At 44.2% G+C, this 15,283-nt stretch overlaps 1 protein-coding gene across 4 annotated transcripts in view; it reads left to right on the top strand.

The window, feature by feature from the left end:
* Positions 1-15,283, top strand: part of ESYT2 (extended synaptotagmin 2) — a 556,590-nt gene that overhangs the window by 197,530 nt on the left and 343,777 nt on the right. For all 4 annotated transcript variants that reach the window (XM_086941503.1, XM_086941502.1, XM_086941501.1 and 1 more), the window contains exon 2: positions 422-463. In XM_086941503.1, coding sequence (XP_086797629.1) covers positions 422-463 — 42 coding nt within the window. The remainder of the gene's footprint in view (positions 1-421; positions 464-15,283) is intronic.

Below are 15,283 nucleotides of genomic sequence, written 5' to 3'. Positions count from 1 at the left end.
AAACATGCAGATTTCTTTGTGATAAATCTCAAATCCACATTTTTGCTGACTTCACCCTCCAGAACCTGAAATATGACATTTTTGTTGCTCCATGTAAATCCCTCGCAATAGGAAATTGGTATTTACCAGGCGCAGTATACAACACATTCTGTTCCACCACACTCATAATCAGCCCCATAATCACATGAAGGCTAACATTTTATTAAGTAATTATCATTTTTTTGTGGGAATTTAAAATATTTTATGTTTAAAGTGGTCTGCATTTTGTGAGCATAAATTTAGCAATTTTCTGGGAGTATATATTTTTTGTTTTTAGCATCTGAAAATAATGTGAGATATAATGAAATTAATAGAAATAAATAGAATGAAACTGTTTTCTCTATGGTTCTGGTTCTAATTGATGATCTGACATTTTTTTCAGGTTCACTTTCCAGACGTGGAGAGGGCGGAATGGCTGAACAAGGTAAGACCTTGCTCGAGATATTGCTGTAAAATATACAAGTCTTTTGCAGTGTAAATGTTATTTTAAGTTTGTTTTGTACAATATGTGGGCTGTGAGTAAATGTATACAGATGTGCAAGAAAACAGTGCCAAGAAAAAATAAGTTCCAGGATATGGGGCTAGTCTTGTTTATTGAAGCTAAAAAATGTCAAAATCGTTTTGTACTTTTGTCCAGTTTTGTGTGGTTGCCGAAAGGGTGGAGTGTGATCCAAAGGTAAATGTTACAGGGAGGTTCCTCAAACCGGAAAATGCTGATTTTCTATAGGCGACAATCCCAGAGATAAGCTGTTGCTATGCAGAGTTGGCTGTTATTTGGTCAGGAAGGCCACAACCATGCCATATTTTCAAGATAACTATATGTGTGAAATCGACTACATCACTTCAAAATGGGAATTTATTACATTGTCAGTGTTGATCCTGAAACTCTAAACAGCATATAACCACAGCCCACTCATATTCCAGGAGAACATTAGTTGCTTCCTAAGTATACAGAATAATGGTTCCTTCAATTTTAATGCATGTAAGTTAATTCTAAGTTTCAATGGCACACAGTCCACGATTCTCATATGCATGTTATCCTGGAGAATGCGCTTTTTCTTCTATCCCCACAGTACGAGATATAAGTAGTAGCATCATTCAGTCAGTATAGAACTCACAATCACAAAGAGAAACTTAGTCTAAATTTAAACTTCATAGGTCTAAAGTTAGACTTCAGGTCTAAGTTTACCTTCGAGATCCAGGCCTTCAGTTCGCTTGGAGAAATGGCAATGTTTCGACCATTGTAGCATTCATTTATCTCCTCAGGGAGGCTCATCTGTTAAATTCTCTGTACTAAGGAAACAAGAAACGGATGGGGGGTGGTTTACAGAATAACTCATTTTAGTCAGATGTGTTTTTCCGTGCAATCTGAACGCCTGGGATGTAAAAAAAAAATGTAAAAGGGAAAAACGCATTCATTTGAAAAAGGAAGCCAGGGCTTTTTCCAGAAATATGTTCAAGTGCCTCTACGGTGTTATTGGTCTTTAATGACCCTGCCTCTCTTTCTGAGATCTATTGACTTGTGGCTCTTAAAGTGGCATATTTCCCTGTTCATCTTATAGATCACAATGTCATGTTTTGAAAGGCCAATTATACACGATATCTCTTCCTTAATTTAGTGTTAGGGCTTTTTTTATAATTTTCTTGATTGCCCTACTCTGTTCACTAAATGTTTGTAATTATATATAGTCACTCAAAAATAAGAAATTGTAAACCTATTACATATTGATGAACATTGACTTTTTAACTCGCCGATGTGAAAGAGTTCATAGTAGTTTAAAATAGTTTTCTTAGGAACGAAACTGTGCATATTTGCAGATCCTATTTAAACATGTAGGAATACTTTTGTTTGTAGGTTAGTAGAGGAACACACACCGTCCCGAGTACCTCCTTGAGTAAAATAGATGCAATGATTCAGTCAGTAGAAAACAGGACTACATGTACACATTTCTTTTCAAATAAAATGTGTGCATTTATTAGGTGCATCCCAATTACTTACCAAAACATGTTTTCCATTTTGCGATGATCAAGTGTTCATCTTATAGGACTTCCCTTTAACAAACAGCCCAGCGGAGCAACATACTATATTTGCATATATAAAAAATATGTCTCACTAGCGGCCACTGTAGGATTTAAGAAACAGGATGTTTGAGGCATATGAGCTGTAGACCATATACTTTTGCATAGATCGCCATTTAGTGTTGGGCCCGGATGTTTGCACTTTGTTTTTTTTCGAAGAAGTCTTTCTAGTCACGAGGTAGGTGATTCCTCCCTTAGGTGATAATCGAGGCAATGCCCTTGCGCACTGTTTTTTTCCGCCGTCGGGTTTGGATGTGAATTGTTGCGCTCCAGTTCAGCACTGTTCTTCAGGCCCCCTTCGACACGCAATCCACTACCCTCAACGGTATTGTTAATCGACTGCGTTTCCCACTAGCCGCGTATCGTTTCTGCTAGAAAACCTTAGATTGGAACTTCCGTGGAAGACTGTCGGACATACCTGAGCCGGGATCGGTCCCAGCTGATGGAACCGACTCCATTCAAGTTATGTGAAAGGTGTCATGCTAAGTTCCTGCGCACCAACTTGCATGTAGTGTGCTACTTTTGCCTATCCCCGGAACATGACAAGAAAGACTGCGACGTGTGCCAGTCGTTTCGGTCAAAGAAAACCCTCCGTGATCATGGGGCTCGATGTCACAAAATATACCAGCAGGGCCCTCCTGCTCCGTACCTTTTCGCAGAAGAGTCCGATCAAGAAGACTCACAAGCACAGGAAGCCGGGATGGAGGAGGAGCACTTCTCCGTATCAGACGCTGACTCTGATGCCGAAGACCTGACCCTGGCACAACATACCATGAGTAAAGAACCTTTGTTCCACTATCATCTCCTTTACAGGAAAAAGGCTCCCGGTCCCTCCTCTGCCTTCGGGCCAAGGTTGGCACAGAGAAAATGTTTTGAGCACCCCGCCTTCGGGCTTGGCGCCGAAGCACAAACAGCCTTCCGGCTTGGGCTCGAAACTTTCGGCGTTGAAGCCGAATTACCTTCTGGTCTCCATTCCGCCGTTGTGGAAAGCTAAATCTTCGGAGCCGAAAACTTCAGAGCCGAAACATTCGTAGCCGAAACTCTCGACGCCAAGACCGACGTCTAAAGAAGGCACAGCAACTAAAGAGTCTCGGACCGAAAATTCACTGGATCCAAAACAGAAAGAGATCGCAATCCACCCGGAAACTGGACAAATTCATGCCAAACTTCCGGGAAAGAGGAAAATGGGCTTATCAGAGGACTACCACATTCCTTTAAAAATGCAAAATGTGGCTATTGACTCTTCTTCTCCTTACATTTCTGAATACCCTCTTCTTACACCTACACACTCCCCTACACCACCATCACCTGACCCATAAGATACAAGCGATGATGATTTAGAGGACTATGCACCACAAGATGACCCACAGGATACTGATCCACGTGATCATTAAAATGACCCTCAACCTGATAATGAGCCTGATTTGTATCCATCTAGACCTTCCCCTCCAGATGATAATATTGAGTACATTGAGCTCATTAATAGAGCTGCCGAATACCATGGGGTAGAGCTCCATAAGGAGAGTTTAGAAGAGGATTTTATATTAGATTCCCTTTGTTCATCTCAAAAAGGGCTACACAAGCCTTACCAATGTTAAAGGCCCTGCTTCAACATACTGACAATATCTTTCAAGACCCTGTTAAAGCTAGGATCATCACTCCCAGGGTAGAGAAGAAATACCGGGCTGCACCAAATGACCTAGTCTACATCAAAGGACAGTTACCGTTAGACTCTTTGGTCGTTTCTAATACTCATAAGAGGGCTAACTTCCGAACCACAGGGGACGCCCCGCCTCTGGATAAAGAGTCCAAATTATTGGATGCTTCCGGTAAACGGATAGCATCATAAGCGGCTAATAATTGACGCGTTGCCAATGCCCAGGCATTACTGGCAAGATATGATAGGGCTCATTATTATAAACTCCAGAAGCTTTTTGAGTTCCTTCCTGACGAGCATAAAGCTAAAGCCAGAGACCTTATTCAAGAGGGTAAATTATTAACCAATACCTTTATCGTATGTGCCCTAGGTCAAGCAGATAATGCGGCTCGGACAATGAACACAAGCATACTGCTTTGCAGACATGCTTCGTTAAGGATTTCTTGGTTTAAACTTGAGGTACAAGCCTCTATCCTTAATCAACCTTTTGATCTGCAACATCTCTTTGGCCCAGCTGTTGATGCATCTTTGGAAAAGATGAACAAATACACAAAGTGGGCCTTACAAGCACCTTCCAACAGAGGTTCCTTTCGTCGCTCATTCTACAGGGGCGGCTCCAAAAACATCTCTACGGACAATGCCTCCTCTTAAAAGGGCAACTATCAGTTATTTTCAAAGAGGATATATAGAGGAAATAACAGCAGGAGAAGAGGCAGAAGTAATTCCACGCGCACATCCTACCCCAACAACAACATAAAATGACTTATTTTTCATACCCCCGATCGTTCCACTCCTGTCGGGGGACGCCTCTCAAAATTTCTACCCATTTGGAATATGATTACATCCGACAAATGGGTTCTTCAAATGATCCAATCTGGTTATTGCCTGGAACTTACAAGCACTTCACCCAATATTCCTCCAAGGTCACACCTCATGTCACAAGAACATCTTACACTTCTAAAGCAAGAAGTTCTTTCTTTATTGCAAAAAGGTGCAATAGAACCAGTCCCTTTACAATATCAAGGAACAGGCGTGTACTCCCTATACTTCCTGATTCCCAAAAAGGAGGGCTCTCTCAGACCCATATTGGACCTCAGAGAACTCAATCTATACATCCAGTCAGACCATTTTCACATGGTAACACTTCAGCAAGTTCTTCCTCTCCTTCAGCAAGGGGACTTTCTATCCACTCTGGATCTATAGGACGCTTAGTTCCATATACCAATACACCCTGCCCACTGCAAATACCTCAGGTTTGTGGTAGTAGGCCAACATTATCAATTCCAAGGTCCTACCCTTCGGAGTCACAACTGTTCCCAGGGTTTTCACAAAATGCTTGGCAGTAGTTGCAGCCCACCTGAGAAGACAGCAGGTTCACGTCTTTCCCTACTTAGACTGGCTTATAAAATTAGCCAGTATCTCACACTGTAAATTGGAAGATATGTCATTGTCGGCGGCAGACAGGGATTTTACCATGTCTTTCAAGAGTGTGAAGTTGGTTTTAGTAGGATTGCTATTAGTGTTAATCATTTTTGCATAAGGTGCGGCCTTAGTCTTCTGGACCAGTTTGTGGCACACTTTAATTGCGTTTCTATTGTCTGCTTTAGCTGTGAGGTTGTACGACTGTCTCCAGGTCTGTTCTAGAGTCTTACATTTTTTCTTTACCAAAATAAATGACTCATCATACCAGGTATTGGTTTGTGTGCGCTTGGAGTGAGTTAGTTTGGCCAGAATGCAGGTGTCTAGCGCTTTATTGACCCATCCCAAAAAGGCAGCATTAGCTGCCACAATGTCAGTGGGCCATTCTGGGCCATGAGAACTTAAGATGGCTATAAAGGTGGCCAGATCTAATTTATGCCATGGGCGCTTCATTGAAGGCATGCAATGAAGTTGTGGCTTGGGGCCCGCTTAAAGTAGCCTCAGAGAGATGAGGGAATGATCGGTCCAGGGCATAGGAAGAGGGGGCTGAGCCTCCAAAAACTGGAGATTTGAAAATACGGGATCAAGAAGATGACCGGCTACATGTGTTGGCCCTGGGACTAGTTGCGACAGCTGACAGGGTGCCATATCACCAAGGAAATTAGCGACGTCAGGGTTGTCTTGTAGCTCCAGGTGTATATTGAGGTCAACTACAATGTTAAAATTGTCTGCCTGTAAGACCAATATAGAGGCGGCGTTGGCTAAGGCTTCTCGGAAAGTTTTCAATTGGCCCGGTGGGCGGTAGATAAGTAGCCCAGAAAATGTAAAATTGTCTGTCAGTGCAATTTTAAAAAGTGCACTTTTAGAGTCTGGGATATCCTTTGGGATAAGGCTGCAGGTGTAGGCAGATTTAAATATGATTGCTATGCCCCTCCCACCGCCCTCCTGACCGCTCTGTTCATAATGTTCATAGCCTAGCCTGCGGTGAGGGTCAGGGCCGGTATGGCTACGGAGTCCTCCGAGAGCCTCGTCTCCGTAACAAATAAAATATCAAGGGAAATCTCTTTTAGCAGGTCCGATACCTCCACATGGTGTTTAACTAGGGAACGGGAATTTCTTTATTTTTATTTTTATTTATTTTTTTATTTCAAAATGTTTTATTAAATTTTTACAGGCAAGTACATTCGCTTTACAATTACGGGGTACCAGCCAAGCTTGGTTGGTGATGCCATGGTTACAGGTAGTTGTTGTACATGTTTGGCTGAGTCCCTTTACATTGTCTTGATAGAAGATTAGGACAGATGAAGGAAAGAGAGAAAGTAGAGGAGAAAGGGATGAGATAGGTTACAAGAAGAGTAGTATAGCGATGATCCTATTCTGGGTTTATAAACTGCAAATATTATATTCCTTCAACACAGTGGATAGCGATTGTTCAAAGTACACTGTTTTGATTTTTGAACGTGAGCGTGTGCAAAGGTCAATTAAAGACTTCACATCGGTGGGGTCAAACCTTAACAGTTAACTTGTACCAGCATACTCTGGTGAAGTTAGACTCTGATTAGTTCAAGGGCAATTGGTTGGCATTTGTGTACAACGTACTCAAGCCAATAAGTGATTCATAATGGTGTACGCAGCTGAATATTTTCTGAAAGTGCACGCCTTGCTAATATATGTCTTTGTGCCTATTAATAGCAACCCTGGGTGTGGTAATCTAGTGTAAAGGTGATGTGTGTTTTACTTGTCGCATTTTTTCTAACTCGTTGATTGTTTTTCTGTTGGTGCAGCTGCGATTTGTTTTATCTGGGAGGTTATTTGAATTTAGAAGACCGCTATAGGTTATCTTTCTTGTGTCGGGTACCACCTCTAACTGGCTGTCGTTGCCTGGCACATTCACAAAGGGTCTTACATACAGATGGATTCCTGTGTGTTCCTGATGAGTAGAAACCAGAGAGAGCTGATAGATTTCTGGGCTGGTGATCTTTAGGGTGGTGGTCAAGAGTTGAATCCTGAATTATGCTATGTTTATTTTATTGTTTGTTTGGAAAGTATACTTTTACATTCGCTTCTTGGTGCTGAAGAAATTAAATCATCAGAAATTGCATCTCTCTCAAGGGAAATGAAACCAGGTAGAGCCAAGATTTAAGCGTACATAGCCCGCTCCATACACGTTCTTTAGCAGTTCAGAAATCTCCAACTCCCCGGTAATATCCACCAAATGTGGGTGAATCAACGGGTATTCTATGGGTCCAGCATGTGGTTAAACCTGATGACCACTATGACTTGATTGGTGATAGGAAATTGGGCACAAATGTAGCTTGTTGAATTACTTCAAGTCCACAACCCCAATAGAACAATGTCATAATGACGGCATAATATCATCATTGATGTAAATTGAGATGTAAGTAATATCATCAATGATGTCATTTAAAATGTCATGAGTGACGTACTATGTGATGCCGTAAACATCACATAGTACGGTTAAATTTAGTTCACTACTCAAATTAGTGAATGTCAGTCACAGAAGTTAGAGCAGCCGTGGCTGATCCATTGGAGCTGAGGCCCCCCCTCCCAACCTTTGCCCCTCACAAACAGTGTCTGTCAGGCTGCACAAGGTCAGTCTGATAGACACTGTTCATTTTCAGGTCAGGCAGGCAGACATTCGCTAAAAGTGCAGGCTCCTGGCTGCTGAGCTGAGTTTTACTGGGCAGAGGAAGTAACATATCCTCTGGGCGTGACCTCCTCAGCTCAGTAAAGGCCCCTGAGGCCTTTCCCTTGCTTAAGGGTAGTATTGCTGATTGCCTCACACCTGCGCGCTTCAGTTTTAACCCCGAGGCGCCCAGGGTAGAGTGTCAATCGGTGACACTTTATCACAAAGTGGGGTAGGTCAGCAGCCTCACTGACCCCATCCCACTCTGTGATGACGTTGGGACTGCTGCCTTTCCTCATTGGCTGAACTTAAGCCTTCTGGGACCGCCGAACGTTGGGTGCACGCATGCGTGTATGTATGAATGGTTGGTAATGAGTATTGTGAATAGATGTGTTTGTGTGTGTGCGTACTTATGAATGCATGGCTGTGAGTGTGTATGTGTGCGTGTATGTCCCATCTGCCCCCCCGCTCCTAAAATGACCAGCCGCCACTGAGTTAGAGTAAGTAACACAAGTTGTTTTTGACTGTAAAACTGTCCTCCTGGGGAATAACATACACCATTACCTCAATGTTGTCATGTAGTGCGACTTTCATGCAGACCCCCTAAGACATTGCAGCATTTAACATGAAGTTTGTGGCACGACAAACAAAACATTTGTGGCATTAAATCATTTTTACCGCTGCTATTTTGCGGTAGAAAATAGTAAATGTCAGGCTGGTAAGGGAGCCAGAATGAGCTCCAGTCTCATTGTAGTGCATCCTGTTCCCTTCTAGTTACCTATTTGTGTGGGGACCTGGCGTTGAGCAGTGCCTCACATCTAGGAGCAGGAAACTCCCTGATGGGCAGGTGCTTATTGTGAAGAAATAAAAATGTGTGTCCTCAGGAATTGGGCAAAATGGACACATCCTGGACCAGGGCTATTGGTGATGAGCTTGGGTACGTTAAGATGTACTGGGGCGTAGAGGGCTGATAAGACGTGTGATGATGTGTAGACCATAAAACAGAAAATTACACTGGCGAAGAAAAAGGAAAACGCCCAAGAATGTTTTCGACACAGAAACTAACACTTTAGCAGACTTCAAAGAATTTCACAGGTATTTTGCGATTTGCACAACTGCGAAAAAGGTGGTGTGTCTGTAATGTGACATAAGTCTAGTTTTTAGTTCTTCCTCACAATTACCTTCACCTCGCTTATAATATCTTGGAGGGCTAATCATTGATGACCCTTATGGAGATGGTAAAAACAGAAATAGCTTCATACAAACAGCTATTGTGTGATCAGTATTTGTTTTATTTTGTTTAAAAGCATTTATTCCAGTTACAATTCTTAGTGAATCCGACCAATACATGTTATTGAATCATGCGTTGTAAAAGTAGGTGCTTTATTGTCGCTATTTAAAACTATGAATAAATAAATGCTGAATAAAACGGAAGAAAGTCTGTCTGTTGACTAATTTGGCTTCTGCATAGTATGGCAACCTTTATTGCAGTATCTGACATACATGCCAATAAACCCGATTGCCTCTGATTCAAAAGAAGCCAATGGGAGAAATACATTCTTCTTATTCGTTTTCTAACATCTCCCACTTTTCTCTTCTAAAATGTTGGCATGTTTAAGTTTCAACCCACCTAATCACTACTACGCCTAGCCAGTGGAGATCCCCGAGTAATATTATAGAACTGGAATGCTTACTTTGCTCACAGAATGTACCTGTGCCAGGATATGTTTTCTGTAGATAACTGCTTTAGAATAATTCACTTTCCCAACCAAAAGGCTCAATATGTACGTGAAACAGTTAAATCGGTTAGCCTCCCATTTCTGAAATAAAGTTGCCTACCTTTCCAAATGTTTGTTTTATATTGAAATGTTTCCAGTCCAATTTTCACTGTATTGTAAAATAGCTGCCTCATTGTTCTGATTGATTTATAATGTTAGTTATTATAAAATGTTTTTAATAATTACCTTTTAATGTAGTTGTTAAGGTAAATAGACATCTTTTTTGGCAATATATATATATATATGTAAATATATTTTATAATTTCTTCATATTTAACTCCCAATAATTATTTCAAAGTCATTGCACATTCTGCCAGTTAGACGCAACTGCTGATAAAAGGATTTAGAGAAATAAAAAATAAAAATTCCAAAAAGCAACTCATTTAGAGTGTCTCACTTTCCAGAGAAGAGCAGATTGGTTCATTTTAAATCTGAGCTCTCTCTGCAAATAGTTTCATGTACCTTTGAATCTATTCGCATGCTCTAAAATGAAAGATTAAAAAAACTTAGTATCCCTACCACAGTGATTGTATTTTAAAATTAAGACGGTATTAAGCAACAGACATAATGGATAGCCCGTGGAAGCAGATGTGGAAAGGGGATGCTGGCATTAAGCAGGGCTCTCTCTGATTAACTGTTTTTAGCTCTCTAAAAATACACGCCATAAATGGAAAAAAACTTACTTCCCCTTGCATCTTTTTGAAACAGCTGATTTCATATCTGCAGTAGCAGCCCCTCATTTCTCATATACGTCAACCTGCTGCATAGGAAACTCTTGAAAATAAACAGCTCCTATTTCAGCAAATTGCGTACATTTTGTCATCATTGTAGAATGTTAGCTTTCTAGTTCATTGGAAGTCTGAAGCTGCAAGAAGAACACTGGGGAATCAACTGACTGCTGCTGCAGCTGTTGGGAGTACAGGTTTTATTCATCATGTCAGGCTTTTTTTCTCACGTAGATGAGGAAGATACTTAAATGTTATCCTCATTTTTAGCCTCTGGACCACTAACCATGATTTCCATGAAAAAATCTTTTTCTCTCAAAGATAGTTCATCAAATTTCAACAGGTGATCGCAATTGTTAAGAGTAAAATCACAATAATTCATAAAATTAATATGTAACATGAGCAAAGGGTTCATATATTAACTACAATTTGTTATCACCCTTTCTGTATGCACCTTTGTGTTACCCTCATTCCAGACCACCATACAAGATCCAGCAGGTCTGCTTGTAACCTGCCACTTAAATAAAATCACGAAAAACACACCATATAACAAAAATGTTGTGAATTTCACCCCAAAGTTAAGAGGTTTGATTTACAATAGCAATATTATTCAAAGGGAAAGGGGGGCTCTCTGATGTAGTTGTTGATTGGAGTGGAGTACATTAAAATCAAAACTTTTCTAACATTTGTGAACAAGAATTTTCAGTTCTATTAAGGGCATGGGCGTGAGGGTTATGCAGTCTCCATCCCACTTTTTATTATCAGCAGGCAGAAATGAATAATATTAAACCACAATAAATTGAACAAACTACACAGCCTATAGGTCTTTGTAGGAAAACTACCACTCTCAAGGTGGGAGTCCATCCACCAATCATTGTCCAATAAAAAATGTAAACATTCATGACAACTGTTTATCCGCCTCTTCTTGCTGCAATGACTCCATCACATGCCCTGGGAGATCAATCCTGCTTTTGATCTGCAGCTGAATAAAGGGGATGGCTATTGCTTTCTAAATAAGGCCTCATTTTGAGTCCAGCTTTTAAGAAACCACAGAATCATAGTAACCTTCCATAGGACTGAATATTTGTGCCTATGCAAGAAACTAAACAAGTTCCCGTGAGAAGTTCTGAAACCAAAGGATGTTCACCTACTGTATGATCCGCCACTGGTGTTTACTCTGCGGAAATAGCCAATCAGTGTAAGGTGACTGTTTTGTAAGAAAGGCCTTGAGCTGCCAGTATCACAAGAAAATTGACTACAAATGTCACATCTTTCGCTATGGGTTCAGGATTCTGTTCAGAGCACCATGGTGCCTCTCTATTCCATGCTGATCGATAACTTTTTATTGGTGGAGTTTGACAGGGCTTTGTCCATGAAAAAAAAGAGTTGGGCAACAAAAATCCTGGCACTTGCCAACAAGACTGCCATGCTACCATCTGGAGTTGATTCTGAAGCCACAGTGGATTTGCTTGCTCAGATGATCCAGAAGGAGATTTGGAATAGGAGGAAGATGAAACTAAGACTTGCACAACAGATCCAACAGGATCGGGAACCAAAGTTCTGCCCTCCATAAGGGATTTATAAGGATTACTTCTGTTGCTTGTCTCTGATCTGACAAGTTACTCTGAGATTCAATGCAATGGAACAAAAGGCATAAATCTGTCCTGACCTCTCGTGGAGAAAGTCATTGGTTTTCAAAGCTAGAGGGTCTGACCTCCAGCTGTAAAATAAGAGAATCTGCCAAGTCAATCTGGAGGCAAAAAGACCTACCTTGCAGGCCACCCCTCTGTTTATCAGACTCAAGAATAATGAATGATATTGTTTCCACTTGTTGGAATTGTGGAAGAAACGAGAATTCCAGTCATCAATCTGATTGTCCTTTCCGGGAAGGTGAACCACCAGTACTAATATGTTGGTGGTCAGACAGATTTGCCCATACTCTTTCACAGCCTATCTGGTTCCACCCATGTGGTTCATGTATTGAAACCATGAAACATCGTCCATCCGAATAAGTATGCAACAGTGAGAGCTCTTTGGGGGTCAGAGAACGGAATGCAAATTATCAATCCAAACGTTCGAGGCAGTTGATGTGTAGCTGCATTTCCTTTTGGGACCAGCCGCCTCCTACAGGTATCTTCTCCTCATCTGGCGCCCCAGCTGAGATGGCAGGCCCCTGATTTAATCGCTCTATCTGAAAGAGACTATTAGTTGCGGATTCCTCACCTTAGAATTACCCCCAGGTGTCAGACTAAATCTGGAGAATTTTTCTTCAGCAGTACCTCTGCGCGTCGGTAAGTGGCATCGGTCGACTCCGCGTTCGTCCTTGGTGTCGTGGTCGCAGGAATTATGTTGCGGTATCTACTTAGATGCCGCATCTGCGCGCTGACGTCCGTTCTTTCTTTTTCCGCGCCAGCCAGCACAGATCCGGAGAGAGCGGTACCTCAAGTTACGTTTTAACTATCTTTTTACGACTTTGTCAAAATCTTTTCAAGTTGTTCGACTTCTGGTGCACGTAGGGATGTCCTGTCATCAAACTGGCTTCAAGGCTTGCGACTCCTGTCTGTTACGGACCCGCACCTCGTGTGCCTTTGGTATTTGGAGCACGACCATGACCTGAAGTCGTGCTCCGACTGCCGGGCTATGAACCCAAAGTCTTTGCCGGTGCGGTCCCAAAAGCTTCTTGAAGCCCGGCATGCCGCTCTGTGCCTATCGAGGTCCCGGCCGAGAGGGAGGTCGCGGGACTGGTCACGGAGCCATCACTACCACTCATTGTCGAAATGTTCGTCTTCGGGTAGGTCGAAGCACAAAAAGAAGGCGAAGAAGCATCGTCGCTCTAAGCGTTCTCCCAGTCCGTCGGCCGACGCAGGTTGCAGATGGCAGTCGTCTGCTCCGCCCGCCGAGCCTGTTGGGTCGACCCTGAGCTTCCCTCCCTTTCCGGGAGCCGGGGCGACCCCTGCCCAACTTCGTAGTTTTTACGAAGCCCTCCACTTGATCTTTGGGCAGCCTGACTCTACCTGTGCGCCTTTGGGCCCCGCAAACTTGTCTGGGAGCTCTAGGCCTTCAATGCTGGCAACTTCGTCTCTGCAGGGCCCCCAGGGATCCAGGCCTGGGTCAGGATCGGCGCCGGGCGACCTCGTGACACCTCCTCCGGCGCCGAACCCAGTGACGACCCCTCCGATGCTGGCTGTGTCTTCAGCCGATGTCGACCCCAGCCTCCCCCTCGATTTCGACACGGAGCCGGACCGGCGTCGACCGACGTCGGGACCAGCGATGACCAGTTCTCCACTGGTGTTCCCTATCGCCCTGAGTGGCTACCAGAGGAGGGTGAGGAGGACTGGGAGGGGTCTGTGGACCCTCTGGCAGACCCGTTAGAGGAACCGGACTGGAGAGAGGAGTTGGGTGAGGCCAGTGATCTGGGCACCCCCCTAATCCCCAGAAATTACCATGGCTACGGAGGAGGGTGCATCATACGCGGTGGTGTTGCGTAGGGCGGCTGAGGCCTTAAACCTTGAGCTTCCGATGGTGGCGGTCAGGACTAACCTCCTGACCGAGGTGCTTCAACCGGAAACAGCCTCTTCGGAGCTCCTGCTGCCGTTCAATAAGGACCTCATGGACATCCTTTTGGGCGCTTGGTCCAACCACAACACAGGGGCTCCTGTGGATAGAATGATTGCCCAACACCACCGCCCGGCCCGGGCGACCCCATTTTCCTCTCCCAACACCCCACCCATGAGAGCTTGGTGGTCCAAGCCTCAACTTCCTAAGGCACACTCCTCCCGCACCACCTGATAGGGAATCCAAGAAGCTGGTCCACCTTGGGAAGAAAACGTTTTCTTCCTTCAGCTTAGGACTGCAGTCGGTGAACACCGCATGTTTCTTTGGTTGTTCCTCCCATTCTGTGTGGGACACGGTCGCACAGTTGCTGCCACAGTGCCCAGAGGAGCCCTGGGCCATGCTGTCTTGTGCAGTTGCCGAAGGGAGAGACTTAGCCAAGTTCGCCATAAGATGTGGGCTGGACCCGGCCGACTCGCTGGGCAGGACAATTTCAACGTCAGTAGCCCTACGATGCTACGCCTGGCTGAGGTCCACTGGCTTTTAGGGTGATGTCCAAGCTACACTTTGGACATGCCCTTTGATGGATTTTGCTTGTTTGGTGACAAAGCAGACAACACGCTTGAGCGCTTTAAGGGACTCCAGGGCTACGGTCAGGTCTATGACCCTCGCTTCTACCTCTCGCCAAGCGCAGTCTTCTTTACGCCCCATTTGTTGCTACGGAAGGTGTGTCCCGCTATGTTCCGCCCAGAGCCACAGGCCTGCGCAAGCTATCCAGCCTCTGCACGGCTGGGGATGTGGGACCCACTGTTGTGGGTCTGGGGGCCAGCGGGCAGCCCAGTCCACCAGCGACCCCTGTGCAGCAGCCTCCAAGCCCTTCTAGTCCGACCTTTCAGGGCCACCAATCGCCAGTGGGTAGCAGAATTCGCCATGACCTCCCCCACTGGCTCAACATCACATCGGACAGGTGGGTTTTGCAGATAGTCCAAAGAGGCTACTCCCTCCCCTTCGAGACTACCCCTCCATCCATGCCACCTCAATCCCATCGCATGCCGGAGGATCACCTGGCCCTTCTCCAACAGTAAGGTATGGCTTTCTTGGCCAAGGGAGCCATCTAGCGAGTTCCTGTCCCAGAAGTAGGTTGTGGTTGTTATTCCCACTACTTTCTGGTGCCCAAAAAGGACAAGGGCCTGCGTTCTATCTTGGATCTCAGGAACGTCAACTGCTTCCTCCGGAAGGAGAAGTTCAAGATGTTGACGCTGGCTCAGGTCCTGTCTGCCCTCGACCCTGGGGACTGGATGGTAGTGTTGGACTTGCAGGACGCTTATTTTCACATTCCTGTCCAGCCGGCCCATTGGCGTTACCTACGGTTCACGGTAGGCCACAG

This window comes from Lissotriton vulgaris, chromosome 10, assembly GCF_964263255.1.
Source record: "Lissotriton vulgaris chromosome 10, aLisVul1.2, whole genome shotgun sequence".
In the NCBI taxonomy this organism is placed as follows: domain Eukaryota; kingdom Metazoa; phylum Chordata; class Amphibia; order Caudata; family Salamandridae; genus Lissotriton; species Lissotriton vulgaris.
Note: the sequence above shows the minus strand (reverse complement) of the source record. Positions and strands in the feature narration are given on the sequence as shown.